Source organism: Pseudopodoces humilis, chromosome 19, assembly GCF_049639895.1.
Source record: "Pseudopodoces humilis isolate 2021_Gansu_Grassland_sample_001 chromosome 19, ASM4963989v1, whole genome shotgun sequence".
Taxonomy (NCBI): Eukaryota; Metazoa; Chordata; class Aves; order Passeriformes; family Paridae; genus Pseudopodoces; species Pseudopodoces humilis.
The window spans coordinates 13,778,438-13,799,309 of NC_142218.1; the positions used below are offsets into that span (position 1 = coordinate 13,778,438).

Below are 20,872 nucleotides of genomic sequence, written 5' to 3' on the forward strand. Positions count from 1 at the left end.
GGCCGTGCCCACCGCGGGGCACCAGCGTGGGGATGCTGGCCCGAAGGGCTCCTTCCCGGAGGCTCCCGGGCCGGGGCTGGGTGCCCGCGTTCCCGGGCCGGTGCCGGGTGACCGGGGCTGGGTGCCCGCGTTCCCGGGCCGGTGCCGGGTGACCGGGGCTGGGTGCCCGCGTTCCCGGGCCGGTGCCGGGTGACCGGGGCTGGGTGCCCGCGTTCCCGGGCCGGTGCCGGGTGACCGGGGCTGGGTGCCCGCGTTCCCGGGCCGGTGCCGGCTCCTCCCCGGGGGCGGCCCCGGCGCAGGTGCTGCCCGCAGCAGGAAGCTGCCCCGCTGCCGCCCGGGGCCCCGCGCCCGCCGCACCCTCCCGAGCCGGGGCATTTCTTGGTGTTTCCTCGCTTTATTCCCGGCGTTCTCCCCGCGCTCGGGGCGCTCGGCTCCCGCTCCCGGATCGCCATGAGCGCCGCGGGCCCCGGCCCCGACCCCGGCCCGCAGGAGGGGGGACCCGGGCACGGCCCCGGGCACGGCCCCGGCACGGCCCCGCCGGGCAGCCCGCAGGAGGAGTTCGACTTCTCCATCCTCTTCGACTACGACTACCTGAAGCCGATGGAAGGTTGGTGAGGAGCCGCCCGGGAGCCCCCGGCCGCCGCTCGGGGCACGGCGGCACCGCTTGGGGCTCTCGGCCGGCAGGTGCCTGCCCGGGCCGCTCGGTGGCCGAGCCGGGACGGAGCCGGGGATGGAGCCCGGACGGAGCAGGGACGGAGCAGGGACGGAGCAGGGACGGAGCAGGGACGGAGCCGGGGATGGAGCCGGGGATGGAGCCGGGGATGGAGCCGGGATGGAGCCGGGGATGGAGCCGGGATGGAGCCGGGATGGAGCCGGGATGGAGCAGGGATGGAGCAGGGATGGAGCCGGGATGGAGCCGGGATGGAGCAGGGCTGTGGCTGCCGGGGGCTCGGGCGGCTCTCGCTGCCCTCAGCCCCGTTCCTGCCCCGGCCGCTCCCGGGCACCCCCGAGCCGGCCATGGCAGCGGGCTGGGCACCGCTGGCTCCGGCACGGACACCGGAAGCTGCAGCTAAAATTGAGGGAACAAGAAAGATTTTTCAGACTGTTCTGCTTTTCTGAGCTTATGCTGTGATACTTAAAAGTGCAGTGACAAGTGTTCCCTGACTTTCTAAATGGTAATTCTGTCTGTTGGTGGTACCAAACAGGGACGCTTCCCATAAAATGTAGACTTGTGTAAACCAGACAGAGCCGAAGGAGAGGACCCAGAGGGATGGTGTGTTGGGATATTGTCTCTAAGATACCTTGGTTTTGATTCTACACGGTGGAAAGGTGGTGTTTCCCTGGAGCATCTCAGAGCTGTTGTGTTCCTCTAAAGGAGGAGACCTTTGAGGCCTGATCGTGGTGTCCTTAGTGAAACGGAGAGTTGTTGCTGAGTTTTATTCTCTCTGTCCTTGTTTAAGTGTACAGATGTGCACCAGCATCGAAGCTGAGTGGGGATGGTGCATGTCAGCAGCTGGACAAAGCTGAATTTTCTTTCAAGGTTTCATGTAGATCAAAACATGCTGCAATAAATCCACGATGGGGAGGGGTTAACGGTTTTAATGAAAATTTTAGTGAAAATACACTGAATGTCAGTGAAAGCTTCAGATGCTGGTGTGTTCACATCTTTACAGTAAACAGTGCTGCTGTGAAACCTTAGGTGGGAAGTTCTACAGGACATAATCATACATAGGTGTGGGGTAGAAAGTTTAATCTTCAAACCACATAAATGCAGAGCAGTGTGTGCTTGTTGTAGAAGCAACTTCCTTCTTGAGCCTCCTTTCTTCACTTTTGAATGACTGGAAACCATAATTAGTAGTAATTTGGTTCCAAAGATGGAAATCATTAGCATAAAAAAAAATAAAAAAATGTCCCAGCCATATATATGAGCATTGTAATCTGGAGAACATTCCCCTGGCTTTGAAAAGGCACCAGCTCCAGGCTGTAAGCAATCCAGGATACATCCGCAACCTTTCATGTACAGAAGATTAAAGAGTGTTTACACGAGAGCAGAAAATGGTCAAATTCTGAGCAAGGGCTTTATCCACATGCTGGTGGTAACTGATGCTCATTGTTTGTGTCCAATTCTGGCCCCATCTGAACTGAAATTGGACAAACAAGTCCTGTGCAGAGGAGGGTTCAAAGTGGAACCAAAACCAAAGGAGTAGGTCCCAGCCCTTCAGTCTGGTTCCTGCATTTGGAGTCCTCCCAGCCTGGTCTGTTCCACCCACTGCTCATGACAAGTCCTAAAATAACAAATCTATAAGCATGCTAAAAGGGATTTTTTAAATTAAAAAAAATATGGAAAAATGTAAATTTTGGGCTTGAGGAATGGATTGAGGTGAATGCTTATTCCTGATAAATTTTTAAAAGGCTGGAATTTGGCAGTATCCATCCAAGGTTGTGTTTTAAAAGTAGGACCTATATCACAACTTGTTGTCATGGGGATGCCAGAAATATCCTTCCTGAAAGTGACAGGCATTCAGTGGTGCTTGCGTGTGCCTGGGCCAGCAGGAACATGGACTGTTATAAAAGCAACAGGGAAAAAAGGGTCAACAAAAATCCTGCAGTCAATATTATTAATATTAGGTGTTCCTCTTGAGGCCAGCCGTTTCCAAAAGCACCAATGCTGTGGAGAGTGCTTTTTGCCTTTACTCACCAGACTTTAATTAGCAATCTTCTCATGATTTTCAAACAAGAAACATCTGCTGAACTCAGGGGCTGCCCAGGTGAACAGCATTTGGGGAGTGTGGGCAAGGCATACAGTGCTTTCAGGTGGAAGCTGTGATTTCATTTGGCCATTGAGGATGTTTTCTGTGTCCTTTAAACAAAAAAGTGTTAGCTGCATTCCCTGCAGAGTTCCTGTGCAAGTGTTGGTAGCAGTATCCCAAATTTTAGCTCATTTTGAACATGACAGGTGAGTTAATGAGCATTTCCAAATGAGCTCCTACAAACAGGGCTCCCAGAGGAGTAAGTTCTGATCCCTGCAGCGTGTGTTCCTCCCTAACACCTGTTGGCTGCTGTGAGAGACAAAATCCTGAAGTGCAGCCAGTGCTGTGCTCCAGCAGCTCCCTTCAGGATTGCTGGGTGCTCGCTGTGTGATGATCTGCTGAGAGCTAAAGCTGCCACATCATTTTTAATGTTTGAGCTCAACCCTTGTGGGAGCTGATCCTCTGAGGGGCGTTTTGCAAATCCAGTCAAAAGCTGTGCTTGAATAAGATTCCAGATGAAATCCTGCCCTGAGACAACAGGTAAAAATGCAGATGGGAAAGAGGTTTTTCCTCTAGGCTCAGGCCCTTGCTGTAGCTCATTAGACTCTCAGACTGCATGTGGTGATATGAATCTACAAGGTCCTGTGTGTATAGTGTAGAGAGGGGAAGCAGGGAGCATCCATAAATATTAATGTTCCTCCAAATGCTTGTTTGTATGTAGACAGGCTCCCAGGGACATTGCCATGTCTTGTAGGTGTCAAGCCCTGAATAATTTGCCTCGTTCCTTTTTTTCTTCTCCTGGATGCAAAGCTATTAAAAGGGAAAAAAACCCTGAAAGTGCATGCAGTTGGGTCCTGGGGCTGGCTCAGGAACACAGGAGGCAGTGTTCAGCCCTGCCATAAAGAAACAAATATGCACATCTAGCAGAGAATTCCAGATTTCACTCAGGAAACCAGCTCTCACTCGGAGCTTCCAAGCAGTTAGTGTAAATAACAGACAAGTCAGCTTTTGAAAAATGCAAAGAAGCTCTGGACTGGCCCCTTCAAATGACAATAAGCAAGTTAATTAAAAAAGAAAATAGACTCTTTTATTTATGCAAATAGGGGACTCCAGTTAAATCCTGGGAGCCACAGGCAGAGGATGTGAGGTCAGAGCCCAACTTGTGTCCCTGCCCTCCCTGGCCTGCACGGGGCTATCTTTAGCTTTTCCTAGAGGATGGTTTGGATAAACCCAGCGTGGAATGCAGCCCGCTCTGCTGAGCCTTTATTCCCTAATTTCATGCTAATTGGCACGGTCACATTTGGCTGAGTTGCTGGCTTTGAAGGAGCTGCCCTGTTTTAAAACAGGCAAGGGTGGCCCTGGGCTTGGGCAACCTCGGGAGCCTTTGCCTTTTCCTTTCTGCCCTTCAGAGATGTGTGAAAAGGAGTTGGGTAAATCAAGGCTCAAGTCCTTTGAAACTGCAATCCCTTGTTCTCTTTCACCTGTGATTCAGCCCTCCCTGGGTTCTTTAGGGCTCTCTTGAGGGTCTCCACCTGGGGAGGCTGCCTGGCTTCCAGGGGGTTGATGGAGCTGCCTGCACCCTCCTGGGCCCGGCCAGAGGAGCTGCTTTGGTGGATATTTGCAGTACAGAAGCATCCAGGACCCTGCTTCATTCCCTGCTGTGCTGAGAGAGACAGCCATGTGGATGAAACCTGGGGGAAAAAGGGGCAGTGAGAGCTGGCAGTTTGGGTGGGATCCCAGAGGGCTGGGGGGTCAGAGTGCTCTAGGAAGAGGAGTTGAGTGATACAGGGAAGGCTGTTTGCTGACAGTAAAGCTGCCCGAGAGTACGAGGAGATGCCAGTGCTGCCTGCGTGCAAAACTCGCTTTCTTTTCACCCCTGTCAAAGCAGAAGGATCTTTTGGTACTGAATCAGAGGGTGAATCAGCAGTGAAACCTCAGGCTGGGAAATGCTTGAGTGCAGGGAGGGAGGAAGTGCTGGAGCAGCCCGTGCTGAGGAGCTGTCTGTGAGATCCCCATCAGAAAAGCAGCAGAGAGCACAGTCCTTTGCTGGAGTATCCCAGCCTGTGCTCTGGGATGCAGGAATGGATGGACTCTTGGAGGTGGCACAGCCTTGGGAGCAGAGCTGTGTCTCTGAGGCACCTGCACAGAGGTTTCCAAGTTGTTTCAGTCCCTGGGAAACACCTTTGCTGGGCTGACCCAACACGTACCTGCTCTCTGGTGAGGGGGTGCAGTGAGGAGGCAGCTGGAGCGGGGCAGGGCTGTTCCCTGCCATCCCCAGCAGTGTGAGCTTTGCTGCCCTGAGCTCCTGCAGCCCTGCCCAAGCTCGCCTCAGCAGCTCAGGGAGAAGCTTGAGTGTGCTGGGGCTGTTCCTGAGTCCTGGGCTCTGTGTCCCACCTCTGTCTGTGAGGGGAGGGAGGAAGCAGCTGAGCTTTCTGTGCCCCTCACAAAGGCAGGGGCTCGATGCTGTTTACAGGAGCAAACTGCTGCTGCTGGTGATGCTCCTGTCCTGGGGCTGTTGGCTCTGCTCTTTCCTCGAGCACATTCCTGACCCCAGCCAGGCTGGCCGGGAGCGGAGCAGCCAGTTCCCTGCAGCTGGAGCAGGGAGATTCGTGCCGATTTCCCGCTGATTTCCACGGAAGAGCCGTTTATTTCTGGGAGCAGCACTTGCTGTTTCACCGCTGTGCCCCGCGTCCCTCGGCGGTGAGCTCAGAGCTCTCCCTGGAGCATCCCCGGCGTTGCCATGGGGCCAGGCGGCGGCAGCCCCGGCGTGGGCAGCAGCAGCAGCCGGGACAGTGATTTCATTGTGTGTCTGCAGCTCTGCAGAGCCGGGACAGCTCCCCAAAGCCCCGAGCCGGGCTCCTGACGAAGCCGTGCCGATGAGTCAGGGCTGCAGCCTCTCCCTGCACTGCAGCTCAGCCCGGGGCATGGCCGGGGCTGCTCCGGGCACTGCTCAGAGTAGCTCTGGTCCATCCTGTCCTGCCCTGTCCGTCAGTCTGGGCACTGCTCAGACCATCCCTGGTCCATCCTGTCCTGCCCTGTCCGTCAGTCTGGGCACTGCTCAGACCATCCCTGGTCCATCCTGTCCTGCCCTGCCCTGTCCATCAGTCCTGCCCGTGGTCCTGCTGCGCTGCCAGTGTGGGGGAGATGAAATCCTGTTGGTGTTGGAGGCTGTGGGTGTTTGCTTGGCCGGGAGCCGCGTGCCGGTGGCAGGGGCAGGCTGGGGCTTGCTGTGTGTGAGCCTGGCTATTCGTACCTGCATCCTCTGGAGCAGAGAGGCCAGGGTGAAAGTGCTCTTTGAAACCCGGTATTTCAGGCATCAGCAAGGAAAATGTAGGTTGTCTGAAGGCTGGTTTTTGATGGGCTGTGGGTGCGAGGTGTGTTTGTTATTCAGCAGACTTTTAAAACTACACATGCACATACAGATACGTTTGCTTTTCCAGTACCCCTCAACATGAACCCCCCGCGCTGGCTTTGCTGCTCGGTGTGTTGTGTTGGCTCTGGACCTGCTCTCTGTGTCTGGCACAGATAATTGGGATTAACTCAGTGGTGGGGCAGCTTTAGCTGCATGGGGACCTGAAAGGCTCACCTGTTCCTTGAGCTGAAGCTGTTCAGCCTGGAGGGGTTTTCTGCTCCTGCTGACCTCTGCACAGATCCTGCCTGGAGCCCTGCTCAGTGCTGGTTCTGCTCCCTGGCACCGGCTGGGATGGGGTGGCTGTCCCCAGAGCCATGGTCTGGGTCTGTGGGGGGTGTGTTACTCCGCTCATTCCGGAGGCATGACGAGCTCTGTTCAAAGGGAACCTCAGCAGCATCTCGAGGCTTGATGTGTCAGACCTGAGTGATGGGGATGACACACTGCTCCTGAGTGCCAAAGCTCTGAAATCAACCGTGCTAAAAATATGTCTGGCTCAGAAGTCAGTGACTCGTTGCTGTTTTCCTATCCCCAAAACAGCTGTGTGCTGGGATTAAAAGCCAGAGGGAACCTTAAGAAATGTGCAAGCTGGACTGTCCTGTGCAGCTCCCCTCCTGTCCCAGCCATTCTGTATGTTGGTTTGTTTGCTTGGCTCTTGGGGTTTCCCACTGAACATGAAGGCTCAGCAGTTCCTAAAATTGAACAGAAATCCCCTGAAAATAAGTCAAAATCTCTCTTCTTGTAAAAGTTTCACTGGGAACTTCTGCTACTTTTGCAGAAAGCACAGGCAGCTCCTGCTGCTTTCTGTGTGATATTTTCTCTTGGGAATTTCTGTCTCGTGTCACGCGGGAGTTGGAGAAAATGCTGGAACAGTAATTTAAATGTTTCAGTGAAACCTCTGATCTGTGCCCAGAGCGAGCAGATAGTGTGAGTTAATCCCAAATTGTGGAGCTGTTTCAGGTATTTCCTGCTGGATACACTGAAATCTTAAAAAAAACCTACAAATCCTGGTAATGTTTTGCATGTTTTTGTGTGATGACAAATATTCTTCAGCTCCCAGGCTTGGGCAGCTCCAGGAGCTGATGTCCATGGGAATACCTGCCATGACTCTGCCCTCTGGGATGCCTCTGCTGTTGCACACCCTTGGGTGCTTTGGCCATGCTGGAACTGGGCTCAGCAGTGCTGCTGGGAATTCTGTGTTCCCTGGGAGCATCCCTGTGCTCTGCAGCCTCGGGATAGTTTGTAAAATGGGAATCTCTGAAAATCCGGGATTTTTGATACCAGCAGAGAGAGGGTTCTACTGAACACTTACTTGTTATTGTGCATTTTATAATCCCTGTCTGAAAATGTTCCTTGGGCTGAAACTGGAATGTGATTGCCCTTAACCACAGGGCTGGAGTCTTTCTCCCTCTCTCTCTCTTCTCTAACAAATATTTGTGAATGTGTTTTCTGACTCACATGAAACCAAACTTGCTGCATGATACAGAGCCAAACAAATCATCACACAGAACTGACTTTTCAATTTAAGAGTTTGAGCTCAGCTTTGGACCATGGAGCCTTTCCTGACTGGCTGTGTAAGGAAGGTGTTTCTTCCTCCTCCAAAAGCTGTTCCTCAACATTTGGTGTTATGTAGACCTGTTTGGAAGCGATTTTGTGATGTGCTGGTCTCAGTCCAGCTCCTAGTTGGGAAAATGTGACCGAAGTGGCAGCACTTGGGGTGTCCTTGGCAGGAGGGCAGCCCTGCCGTGGACAGAGGGGCTGACACGCTGCTGACCTGTGCAGGTGATCCCTCAGGTGAGGCTCAGGCAGCAGGAGGTGTTGGCAGTGCTCCTGTCCATGCTGCACCCGCTCTGAGCACTTGAGCTTCCCTGGCTCTTAATCCAGTACTTCTCACTGGCATTAACTGCAGTTAAAAAGAATTAAATAATAAGCTAATATCAGAGCACAACCAGTTTATAAATATGCATTTTTTTTAATCCGTGATTGCTCAGCTTCTGTAACAATATTTACAGTCTTAAAGAGACCCTTCTTTTTCCAGAAGAACCGACTCCACATAAAACCAACAGCCCACCCTCTGGAGTTACATACGCTCATGATGTCTTGGACTGTGGCCTCAAGCCATGCCCCCTGCCTTTTTCTAGCCTTTCTGCAGATCCCATGGGCAGATATGGACAGCCAGATAGCATAGGGCCACCACCTACACACCCTGCCAACGCTGCAGGGGCCTCTGCTCCGAGCCCTAGGATTGAAATAACTCCATATCATGAACTGATTCACTCGGGGGGTCCCTTCCGCAGCAGAGACACAGATGTTCTGTTGGTAGAACATCAGTCAAACTCAGCCACCACTAGCCCGAGGGTTACCCTGCCTGTCCCTGGCTTTGAGGGCTACAGAGAACCACTGTGTCTGAGCCCAGCTAGTAGCGGCTCCTCTGCAAGTTTCATTTCAGAGACAAATGTATCTCCTTGCACATCACCATGTGTTTCACCAAATAATGGTCCTAGTGATGACCTTTGTCCACAGTTTCAAAACATCCATACTCATTATTCTCCTAGAACCTCTCCAATAATGTCACCACGAACAAGCATCACGGAGGAAGCCTGCTTGGGACGCCACTCACCATCACCCTGTCCCAACTCAAGGTCTTCGTCACCAGGTGCAAAACGGAGGTACTCTTGCACCGAGCTGTACAGCGCTCAGCTGCCTCCCGCCTCTCCTCGGCACTCACGGACCCCCTCTCCACAGCCCTCTCCTCGCATCCCCCTGGGAGAAGACGCCTCTGCAGTTACTTACACGCAGTTGGCCAGCGCTTCCCTTTCCATGGATGCTATGAGCAGCCTTCCTACGGATCCTTCCTGTGGTGTCCCCACGAAAATTTGGAAAACCAGCCCTGATCCTTCGTCCATGTCTTCCCACAAAAACAGCATTCCGTGTCACGTCTTTCAGACTGTTGACTTCCACGGGCCTTGTGAGCAGGAGGACAGGAGAAACTCAGCCCCAGAATCCATTCTGTTGGTTCCTCCATCCTGGACAAAGCAGCTGGTGCCCGCAATACCAATCTGCAGGTATGTCATCCTCCTTGTGGGTGTGTTTTCCGTGTTTTCTCATGGTTTGGTGTCCTCTGTCGTGGCTGATGATCCCCAGGGAGCGTTTTCTTGGGCAGGTCCTGCTGCAGACCAGAGCTGAGTGCTCAGGGACAGCACTGGTTCATGGGAGCCTGGTCCATTGGGATTCGGAGATGAAAAAGTCAGGGTTTTGAGGAAACATCACCAAGGAGGTTCACTGATAGCACAGCACGCTACAGATTCAGATTTCCAAATGATTTGTCGCAATTGCAGATGGCCTTTGACAAAGGCTGAACACCATGGTGCCATCCTGCTGCTCTTAAAATGCTGGGATTGCTTTTCTAAAGTCACTTACGAATTTCCATCAAGGATGAAAATGTTTTAAATAATGCCTGATTCAAAACAGAGCTCACTGCTCCAGGTCACACTGAGCATTTGGTCAGCTCCAGTGACTTAGTGTTGGTTGTTAATTTGTTAATTGTCCCTTAGCCCAAATCTCAGCCCTCTGTTGTCTGGCTCTGTGGCTGTCAGGACCGAGGCTGCCAGGTGTGTGACTGTGCCCTGCTGGCACCCTGTCAGTGCCATCCCGCTGGGCACTGGGGTTATCCCAGGGTGTTCTGACCTGCTGAACACAAACTGCGACTGAAGGAGCACAGGCTGTGACTTCCCTTGGCCTGTCAGACCGGTCCTGGCAGCAGCCTGTACTCACAGGGTAAGAGTGGTTTAAAATCCAGCGCAGGCTTTAGTGGCGCATTGCAGTGCATTCATTTCATGCCACAAAACCTTATGTATTTTCATAGCAGGAAGACTAGTACCAGGTAAGAATATTTAGCATTTTATTGATGTGCACTTTAATATTTATGGAAATCAAAACAGTTATTAACAATTATCATTGTTAATTTACACAACCGGTAGGTAATGGCAAACAGAGTTACTATTTCACAATACGTACTCTGTGATCCAAGTTGGAGACACAGCAAAAGTTGGATAAAAGAGGGGGATCTTTGAAAAAATGCCACTGCTACAAATATTTCTGTTTAAGAAACAGAAATATCTTATTCTCTACTGCAAGATGGGCCGACAGAAACTCTCATCTTCTCAGCAGAGCTTGCAGTCAGACGCGAGCAGTTTGGCACAATCCCATGGGAATTCACAGCAGAAAGGTCCAGGCGGGGCACTGGGAGGAAGGAGGGATCGGGGCTTTGAGAAATCACCTTCTCAGGAGTTTCCCTGGTGCTGTGTCTCTCTGTGTGTCCCAGCTTGCCCGTGCAGTCCCTGCCGCCGCTGGAGTGGCCCCTGTCCAGCCAGTCGGGCTCCTACGAGCTGCGGATCGAGGTGCAGCCCAAGCCCCATCACCGCGCGCACTACGAGACCGAGGGCAGCCGTGGGGCTGTCAAGGCCCCCACTGGTGGCCACCCCGTGGTCCAGGTAAGGCACTGGGGATCTCCCTGGAGGAAAAGGGGATGAGTTTATCTCTAAAATGCTTGCTGGGGGCTGTCCCTGGAAGAGGAGCGCCCTGTGAGCTCTTGATGCGCTTCAAGGCTCTGAGCTGAGCTGGGGTGAAGTGAAGGGTTTTGAGAAGGTTGGTTTGGATTGGCTTCTGAAGGCTCAGAAATGTGGGCAATGTCTTTGCTACCTGGGCTGTGTAAACCTCGTGTGATCTCCAGTCACGACTGTCATAAAGTGCCTGGGAAGTCACTGCTGAAACAAGTGAGCAAAACTGAGGCTGAATTCAGGCTGCCAGTGGTGGAGAGAGCGAATTCGTCCCTTTGCTGACCCGAGAGGTGAATGAGCTGAACCCTTCTTGTGTTTGGAGTGTGACCAGCTTTTCCTTCACCTTTCAAAGGGTGGTATAAAATACTGGCTGAGTAGCTGCAGTGGAGCCAAGTGGGGGCACATCAGTCATTCCCCTCATTTCCCCTGTTTTCAGCCCATGTTTCCTGAAGGAAAGCCAAAGGCAGGCCGGGCTCGGGGCTGTGCTGTGTCACTGGGAGAGTGCTGGGAATGATGTGTGGGTCAGCCACAGCTACAGCCTGCACTAAACAAAGTTGGGCTGCATCCCACAGATGTTCCTAACACACTCAGGGCTTGCAGAAACCAGGAAAACATTAACATTTATGTGTAATTTCAAGCATGTGATCAATACCGCTAATTTCACTGGGTTGATTTGTCCTTAACTTCAAACATATGTTCAGTATTCCCCTGCAGGCTCACCCCCTTTTAAAATCAAGCCATAAATTGTTAAATCAATGAATTTGTTTGCTTTGATGGAGCTGGACTTACATGTATGGACTGGGTGTTTGAGCACAGGGTGCAGGGCAATATTAAACTGCAGTCACACTGGCCACACCTCAGTAATGCAGGTGTTTGGTTTGGGTCTGACGAGCTCGTAACCTCCTGTGGTGTGTCTGAAGCTCCCTAGAAGCAGGAATGATACCAATCAGCCCTTGCTCCTTTCTCAGCTTGTCTGCAACTACAGAATCACTTACCTTCCCAAGGTATTCCCATCGACAGGGTCCTTTCTGCAATGAGGGAGTTCCTTGTGATATGGGGAAACAGAATTTCTTTCCTTCCTGCAATCAATATCAATCAAAGAGGCATTTATATTTTCTGTTGAAGACAGGAACTGATATTGCTAGTTTTATCATAATTTGCCATCAAGCTTGAGGATCTAAGACTATAAATTCAAATGTCCACTTTAGTTCCCCGAGCAGATGTGCCTCTGCACAGCTGTGCCTGCATCTGGGGAAAATATGGACAGTTTCTTTCGGAAGGTTTATTGTGAAGTGGGAGTATTTGTTGAATTTGTGTTCACTTGAACATAACCAGGTTCATGTGGATGCCAAGCAATGAGATAGTTGCACCTGTATGGTTTATGACATCTCAGACTGGGGGAGGCTAGTAAAATCCAAAGTTTTCATGTCAGAAGTTATTTGGCTTCAAGGGATTTATTTTTTTCCTCTCCTTCTTTCCCCTCAGTGAAGTTTAACTTTTGTGTTCTTGTCAGATGCCAACAGAGTATTTTTCTAAAATACAATCTCTTTGGAAACAAATCTGATTTAAAAAAAAAGCCTTCAATTAACCCTCCACATAACTAATTACCCAGCTGGACCTGCTGGCAGAAGAGATCTTGGCTGGTTTTTGCAGCATAATGTTGGCCTGCAATATTTATTTTTTGGAAGGAGCATTTTGCATGCAGATTTCTTCTTTTGGGTGCTCTGAAGCTGCAGACGAGCAGATCTTATATCCCCCAAGCCTTATCTTGTGGTTTATCTTTCTGATGCTGCTTCCTTTTCTTCACATGTCAAGCCCCGAGCGTTTGTACTCGAGGCTCTGCACCAGTTGTGCACTCCAGGCATGGCAGGGGAAGAGTCTGGTGATCAAAACCTCTGGGAAGCTGGACCAGGTGGAATGGGACTGTGGCAGGAGAAGGGGGAGAAGCCATGCATGCCATGAAATGTTCACATGTCTGATTTCAGGGCCACGGAGAAGCACAGGCTCCCAGCTCAGGTGTTTGAGTCCCTCTTGGGAGGAGCCTCCAGCTTGTGCTAACTGCAGAGAAACTCAGGTTTTAGGGGTGTGAGTATCCTCTGGAGGTTAAAGTGCTGAGAACAGCCAGGAGATCCTTTGTAGCAAGGACAAAGCTGGAGTTTCCATGCTCCTTCCATCCTGCAGGTCCCCCTTGGTCAGAGACCGCAGAGGAGGGGGAGGCACATTTGGTTCCCATCTCTTTTTTTCCCAAAGCTGCTTATTTGTACCCAGCCTTCCAGGGAAGGCTGTGGAAGAGCCTGTGCAGCAGGAAAGGCACTGGCTGCTCCTGTGCAGCGAGCTTGTGGATGTGATGGGGACAGAGGTGGCAGTGCAAACACAAACCTAGAGTGTTTAAATCCAACTGTTTACCTTGGTACAACATCCAAATGCAGAGCAGGGCTATAAAACCCCAGTGCTCAGGTGAGGGCAGGGGCAGGCACAGGGACCCCCAGCCCTTCCACCCCTGTGTGCCAGGCTCCTCCTCACTCCCCTTAGAGCAGGAAAGCTGTACAGAGAGGGGCTCCTGTTCAGCACAGCCAGCTCAACCTTCCCCCGGGTTTTAACTTTTAAAATTGTGGTGACTTTCACTGCCTCTTTTTATTTTTCTTATTAAAAAGAAGCTGGAATGGCAGAGTTGTTAGTGGAGCTCACAGGAGCTGCTTTACAATAACAAACGTATGTTCCACTTTCCTTTTATATTTGAATTTTGCCGTCTGTGTTTTCTTGTGGTTTCCCAGTCAAAGGAGACATTGTTTCTTAGCCTGGGCTTCCCATGGGGCTCTGACTTCTAACTGTAAGTGACTTCCAACATTCAGCTAATTCATTGGTGTGTCAGTGAAACCAGAGCCTTTGATGGAAACTCAAAACCAGCTCACAGCGCTGTGGGGCGATGGGCGCTCTCACGCGTGGGGCCGGGCTGGAGCCGCTCCTGCACCGGGGGATTGCTCTGAGGGCACATCCCAGCAGCTGAGTTTGGCCTTTGCCCACCTCCCCGAGGCTCCTGTGCAGGGAAGGGCAAGGCCAGGCTGTGCTGGACCCGGCTGGAGCTGCACAACCTCTCTGTGCCGCTCTCGTGGCATCACCTCCCTGCTCTGGAGCTGGGTTTTGGCTCCTGCAGGGGATTTTCCCCAGCTCACCAGCAGCGTGTGACAATACAGCTGCACCTGCCACACCTGGTTTACCTGCGGGACTGCAGGGCTTGTTTGCACAGTGGCATCATTAGGGGCCTCTTGAGCTCTCGTGGATTTATTTACTGCTGTTCCATGTGCCAAGCCAGAGATTTTAGCTGAACCTGGGAAGTTCTCTTCAGAACTAATATGCCATCAAATGTAAGGGGCAGCAGCCCTGATGCCATGCTGCAAGCACAGCTATAAAGCTGAGGTGGAGGTGAATGACAGGCTCTCACTGAAACTTTCAAGCCTAGTTCAGAATAGCTTGCTTTTGATGGAGAGGAGTTTTGGCAGAGGTGAGGGGAAGCAGCGTGTACCAGCTGGTTTGAGGGGGATGCCTGTGCTCAGCAGGTTTTGTGGGTTAGAAGTACCCCTGGATGAAGCAGATGCAAGATTTAGTTATTCTCTCCTCTAGGTTCTCGCTGCAGGACTGTGCTGTGTTTCTTTCCTTTTTTTCACAAAAATGTTTTTGGCCAAGATATTTTCAAGATCTGTCTGACATTCAGTCCATTATCCAGTGCCTGAGCCAAGGCCATGGTGGGTTCCTGGACCCCAAAGCCACCTTGCAGGAGGCCCAGCACTAACCCTGGCAGTGGGCTCAGCTCTGGGGATTTGGTTCAGTGCAGTCAGATCGATCATTTTGGGCTGGGATTCATCTCCAGGGTGCTCCTGGTGCTGCCACCGCTTGCCCCTTTTGTCACCACAGCTGCTGTCAAGCTTTGTGCCACACCTGGCTTGCACAGGGGGATGCTCCTGGGAAGGATGAGCTGAGTGTGGCAGAGGAAGGTGAAGTTTTAGAAAAGCCTCTGCTCCTCTCCAGCTGGGCTGGGGATGGTTCCACAGTGCCTCTGACAGCTAGCAAGGGTCCAGCTCTGCTAACTGGTGCCAGAGCCACGTGCTGAGGACTCCCCCAGTGTGATTCTGTCAAAAGCATCACATTTTCACCCTCTGGTTTCCTCATGGCACAGCGAGCTCTGTCATGCTGGGGAGGTTTAGCTCTTTTGTCAAGAGTGCGCAGGGAAGTGCTTTAATGACACAGTTGGTTTTCCTAGCCAGCTGTGAAAATGAGATCTCCAGATCCTCCTCCCTGTACATGTGCACTGGACAGATGCGTTGTGCCTCTTTGAAACTGTCATCTGGGATGGTCACAGCATCCTGGAAACAGGATCAGCCCTTCAGAGGGGCAGGGGGCCCAGAGAGGACACAGCTGCTTGCACATCGGTGTGAGGGCAGTCAGGAGCAAACCCCCCTGACTGTGTTCTCCCAAGAGCTGCTGCCTCTGGCCCAGACCTGCAGTAACCCCACCTGAAAGCAGAAATCCCAGTAACACACTGGGAGTCTGGCTGTTATTTACTGTAAGGAGCGGCAGAGCAAGAGAGATTCAGCCCTTGGAATTTTGGCTAAACTGTCACCAAAATAAGAAACACTTAAAACAGTATCATACAAAATCATAATTTAGCAGAATCAGATGTTCAAAGGATTGTGTTCAGAGGCCTTTACAGACAGCTTTGGTAGAGAGCAAAAGGAACTAAGGCAAAGATTTCCTTCTGGTTTGCGTTCTTTTGCAGTGTCCCAAGTACATTAAATTGAACAAAAACATGTGAGAAGATCCGGCTTTGTTGCTCAATGTCAGCTCTAACCGAAGCAGGCAGAGGAGCTGCTACATGATACAGTGGCTGGACGAGGTCTTTGTTGAATTCCTGACAGTTATTGATATTTCACTCTCCCTGAGACAATGCAGTGACATTTTCCATCTTGGTACGAGTATTGTTGAGCAAAGACCTCCCCCAAAAAATCCTTGACATCGCCGCAGCCAGCGGGTGCTAACGATGGGGATTAATGATGGAATCCAAGGCTGGAGCCGCTTGCAGCAGGAAGGGGGGACAGAAGCAGGGCTGTTCTCTCAGAACATCATCTCAGGGGGTGTGAGAGGTGTGGGAGCAGTGCTGGGGCTGGCAGTAGGGTTTGGGGCAGGGGGCAGTGTTTATCTCTGGCAGGGCAGCGGGAGGAAGCGATTTCTGCCCGCCCTGTGCCCCTCAGTGAATGCTCCTCACTGCTGGCCAGGCTGCTCTGGGTCAGTGTCTGAGCTGGCCTCACACCCCTGCAGCCTCCAGGGGCCAGAGCCAGGGATGCACAGGCATGGACCAGAACCAGGCACTGAGTGCTTTGGAGCAGAGAAAGTCCCCAAGCCTAGAGAATCGATTCCCCACATTGAAACTTTGCTCCAGGCCACGGCTTGAGGTGTCTAGACAGGAAAGTGCTTTAAAGATGCAGTTTTGTCCATTCCATGGACAAAATGCCTGACAGGCAGAGCTGTGTTGGGATGGATGGGGAATAAATTACTCCCCTGTACTCTCTAGAGCAGTCAGTCTCACACTGGGGCTCCTCAAAGACACCAGGAAGGTTTGCAGGTGCTGCTGCTTTTGTTGTGCAAAGCCCAGCACCGCACGGAGGCTTTTGATGTGCAACAGCTAAACTAGAAATGCCCAAGAAAATCTGGCTCTGCAAGCCAGCAGTGAAAAGACAAAGCTTGCAGTACTGCTGGGAGCTGGGGTGCTGCAGCTGCTGAGTGATGCCTCAAGTGCCAGTTTGGGCTGCCTGCAGGGCAGGGTCAGCACTCCCTTCCCTGCAGCAGGGCATGGGTACCACGGGTTTCTCACTGGGCTTTGGCTGCTCATCCCCTGCAGGACCTGGGAAATCACTGCCCCTCTCTGGCCTGGCTTCTGGGTAAGAATAAAAAAGTTATCTTATTTATTTCCTATGGCTTTAAGTGCTGTGTAGTTGGAGCTGGGGTGTTAATTTGTGAGGAGACCTGAGTTTTGGAACAGAGCAGGAGAAGAAGAGCCTTTAGTGTGCCTGATATGTGCTCCTGGTGCCAGGGCCATCACAGGGGTGGTGTTGGGTGTGTAGCTGAACAAACTCAGCAGCTGAGGGCACATCTGCTCGTTTTTTGCATGCAGAATGACACAGGTGCCTTCCTGCAAATGGCACTCAAATCCCTTCCCCATCCCCAGTGTGACTGTATCGCTCCATGGATGGAGTGCAGAATGAATTAGATCTCTGCAGAGCTGAGATGATGCTTTTAATTGTGCCACACATTTCTATTTTGTTTAGAGACCCAATCATAGCAGCAAACCAAACAAGAAAAGTCTCCTTGTTTTCTGAATGATGTTATTTGTTTATCTGCCAAAGTGCTTTGCATTTCCTCAGGTCACAGACCAGCCCATGTCTGGATGTGTGAATATTGTGAGAGTTAGGCAAAAGCAAAGTTTAAGAAAAATCTTTCAACTGAAAGAAATAGGATCTTAAAGTCCCAAAATAGAGTATGGAAAGGTACACATCATGTCTGGCTTCTCTTTCCCCTTGTGGCAAATGTGACTCAAAGGAGTTGGGTTTTTTCCAGCTCGATCTGTATACAGTTTGGGGGAGTTTTATTGTGAATAGGTCACCTTATAATACACAAAAATATTTCCTCCCAGACTTCTGTATTCATAAATCTTTCTTGAAAGAAACTGAAATCCAGATGATTTTGTTTTCTTCATGGAAAGAAGAGTGAGAAAGAGTGAAAGCCCACCTTGGTGTGGGGCTGGTGCTCCCCTGGAAGGGCTTGGGGGAAGCAGCTCTGATGAGCAGAAGAACAACACTGAAACACAGAGATTTTAGAGCAGCTTGGTTGTTGCTAAGGGAGGAAAAAAATAATTTCAAAGTTTAGTATTTTAAAAAGCATTTTAAGTCTTCACTTCTCAAAGTTTGTTTAAGGGTCAAATTGATTCCTCCTTTGGTTCTCCAAAGGGGAAAGATCAGTGCTTTGGTTAAATATTAAAGCAGCTGCCTGGCATAGTGGAGGTGTTTATTGACAGTGGCACTCTTTAGCAGTTCAGTTTTAAGAAGAGCCATATCTCTGAAGCACAGCTTTGATGTGTTCTTTCATTCTAGCTCACAGAGACAATTCTCTATAAGAAAGCAGCACCAATACTCTGTCCCTGCCGAGCAGGGTGAGCATCGCTGTTCCCTGGTGCAGGTAAAAAGAGAGTGTGACATGGCCAAAGCTGTGCCAAATTGCTGGTGAAGATGAGTGTAAAACTCTGATTTTAAAGGTCCTGGAGTGTTTCTGTGAGCTGTTCATTTGTAGCAAGTGAAAGGTAGATGGAAATACTTATGGTGAATGATCACCTATATTAGCCCTAAAAATGTAATCAATTATCTCAAGGATAAACCCTTGTAAATGGGGACACTTCACTCTTTTACAGATATGTTTTCTCATTGTATTTGCATTTTATAATGCTGTTCTGATTTTACAATGATGTCATCCCACAGCATTGCTATAATACCATAAATTACAAAAAAAAAGTCATTTTCTTCCACTGACCAAACAACTGATTTAAAATCTGGTTCTGTGGAGGATCAGGAGGCCTTTTACTGTGTGTTTTATGCCCCTGGGCCAGCAGATAATACAGACATTGCCATATGAACAGGGAATCAATTCCTCTCTTAAGCCTGTATGCATTTATACAGCACACACCCACAGGCACGCACATTATTGGACAGCCATGAACAGTTTTGTCTTGGGAACTCATTCTGTACATGACCAAATACTTAAAATTACTTTTAAAGGTGGCCAGTATTAAACCCTGTGTATGTAGCCAGTTCTGTTACAGCTGCTACTGACTGTGTTCACCAGGGGCAGATTTTCTTTTGTAATTTATTATCTGTTTTCCTCTGTTTCAGTCTCCCACCCATAACTCTGGGATTTTGTTCTGCCAGGACAGAGGGGAGAGCAAAAGCTGCTTTGCTGTCACTGTAATAACCCCTCCTGTCCAGAGGATCCTGTTGTGTTGTAGCTGGATGCACAAAGCATTAGTCTGTCAGGCATGACAATAAACACGCTCAGGACGTAAAAACTGCTCTTCCCCCTCACCCCTGCTGAAGACAGGATGGCTCTTGGTGGTACAGTGGCTTTGCACTGAAGGCCAGGAAATGCTGGGTTTTGAAAGTCCCATGCTTAGTGTGAGTTTCCCTGTGGCTCCCACTGGATCTGGGCTGTGGATCGCTCCATCAGTGCCTGTTCCCAGCAGATCTGTCACTTTGGCCTGTGTTGGCTTTCATCTCCTACTCTTTGTCCGTTTCTGGATGTGCCCATGGCTGCTGCTGTATTTATCCCATTCCTGGCCCTGCTGTGTCTCCAGTCCCAGCCCTGGTGCTCCCAGAGCCAGCTGGAGTTTGCACAGAGCCTCCTGCCCCGTTCCTCTCCTCCCCATCCCCATCCCCATCAGGCTGGTGCCAGCCAGGTGTGGGCTGTGCCTGGGCTGGGCTCTGCACTTTGCTCTTGCACAAGCCTGGTGCCTTCAGTGGAGCTGTTGCTGGAGCTGTTGATGCCAGGGGAGGCTGCTCGCTCAGGCCTTGGCTGGAGGGGTCTCCGGGGTCCTGTCTCTGTGAGCCTCCAGGAGATGTGCTGGCTCAGGAGCAGCTCTGGAGAGGGAGTGTAGCCTTACATCTGCCATGCTGGGGGAAGGCTGCCAGCACTGCATTGATGCTGCATGTGGTCCCCTTCCAGGGGGGAATTAATCCTTCTGTGCAAGGAGACCTCCTGCTGACTGGTGAAAAGGAAAAAAAAAAGGGAAAAAAAAAACCCTGGTTTGGCCATGAATACCATTAGCTTAATCTTCCTTTTCTCTGATCTTCCAGTACTATTTGCTTTGTATGGCTTCATCAAGGTTTTGTATGTGGACAGAGTAATTGAAAACAAATTTAGCATGTCTCAGACCATAAAGTTCCCTTTCAGCTCCATCCCTGGCTATGCGGTAGATAAATGTCTGGTTCTCATTTTTGGTTATGTGAGAAATTTAGAATGGTTTGATTTGTAATTTTGAACGTTAATAAAGAAGGAGAAATTTCCTTGTCTCCTGGTCTATGGAGGCATTCTGGTTTCCTTGCAGCAAATGGTGTTTATTAAAAAAACCCAAAACAGGCAGAAGAGTCTGTGTCCTTGAGGCCTAGAAACCCCAGGCTCTAAGGTCAGCTAAGACATCCTTGTGGGGTTCAGTCCCAAACCCAAATCTCTGCCTGAACAGGTGGTGTTCTAATGCAGTGCCAGAGGAATGGTTGAAGGTGAACCAACCCCTGGGGGAAGGATGAGCTTCAAGGAGCAGTGAATCAATGCCAGATTACCTTTATCTATACATGTCTGCAAATCTTGGTTTCCTGAAGGCTTTGCAGGCCCAGTGTGTGACAGCAGGTTTTTGATGTCTTGCCAGCTGCACGGGTACATGGAGAACAAACCCCTGGGCCTGCAGATCTTCATTGGCACGGCGGATGAGCGCATCCTGAAGCCCCACGCCTTCTACCAGGTCCATCGCATCACGGGCAAAACCGTCACCACCACCAGCTACGAGAAGATCATTGGCAACACCAAAGTGTTAGAGATCCCCCTGGAACCCAAAAACAACATGAAAGCAACGTAAGTAGATTTCTTTTTATGGGCAAAGCCGAGGTGGATTAAGTTGGCACTGAAGTTCTGTCCCTTTGGAAAGGAGAAAGATGTTCACTTAAAAGAGCAGTGGTGCTCTGGAGCACGTTGGGATGATTCATGAGGGCAAAACCCTTTCTACTAAAGCAGCTACAAGCACCTGGGTTAAAGCTGCTGCAGGAGTTCCCATCCATCAGGTTACCGTGCAGGCACTTCTGCTCTGTGTTCTGGTTTCTGCAGTGACTGTGCTGTAATCTCAGACTGGTTTAGGTTGGAGGGACCTTAAAGCCCACCCAGTGCCTCCCCTGCCATGGCAGGGACACCTTCCACTGTCCCAGGCTGCTCCAAGCCCATCCAACCTGGCCTTGGGTGCTGCCAGGGGTGGGGCATCCAGTGTCTCACTAAGAATCCATCATCTGCACAGTCAGAATGGGTTTGTAGCGCACTCAGGAAAAGAAGACTCAAATCTCCATCCCTTGTGC

At 50.8% G+C, this 20,872-nt stretch overlaps 1 protein-coding gene across 8 annotated transcripts in view; it reads left to right on the plus strand.

Annotated features, from left to right (window-relative positions):
• NFATC2 (nuclear factor of activated T cells 2) overlaps positions 1 to 20,872 on the plus strand; it is an 82,006-nt gene that overhangs the window by 6,243 nt on the left and 54,891 nt on the right. For 3 of the 8 annotated variants that reach the window (XM_014254189.2, XM_014254188.2, XM_088064477.1), the window contains exons 1-4: positions 451 to 607; positions 8,198 to 9,224; positions 10,484 to 10,652; positions 20,179 to 20,381. In XM_014254189.2, coding sequence (XP_014109664.1) covers positions 451 to 607; positions 8,198 to 9,224; positions 10,484 to 10,652; positions 20,179 to 20,381 — 1,556 coding nt within the window. Of the gene's footprint in view, positions 1 to 450; positions 608 to 2,850; positions 2,957 to 3,163; positions 3,291 to 8,197; positions 9,225 to 10,483; positions 10,653 to 20,178; positions 20,382 to 20,872 lie in introns of those variants that run through there. The other 5 variants (XM_088064480.1, XM_088064479.1, XM_088064478.1 and 2 more) reach the window with 5 other exon arrangements.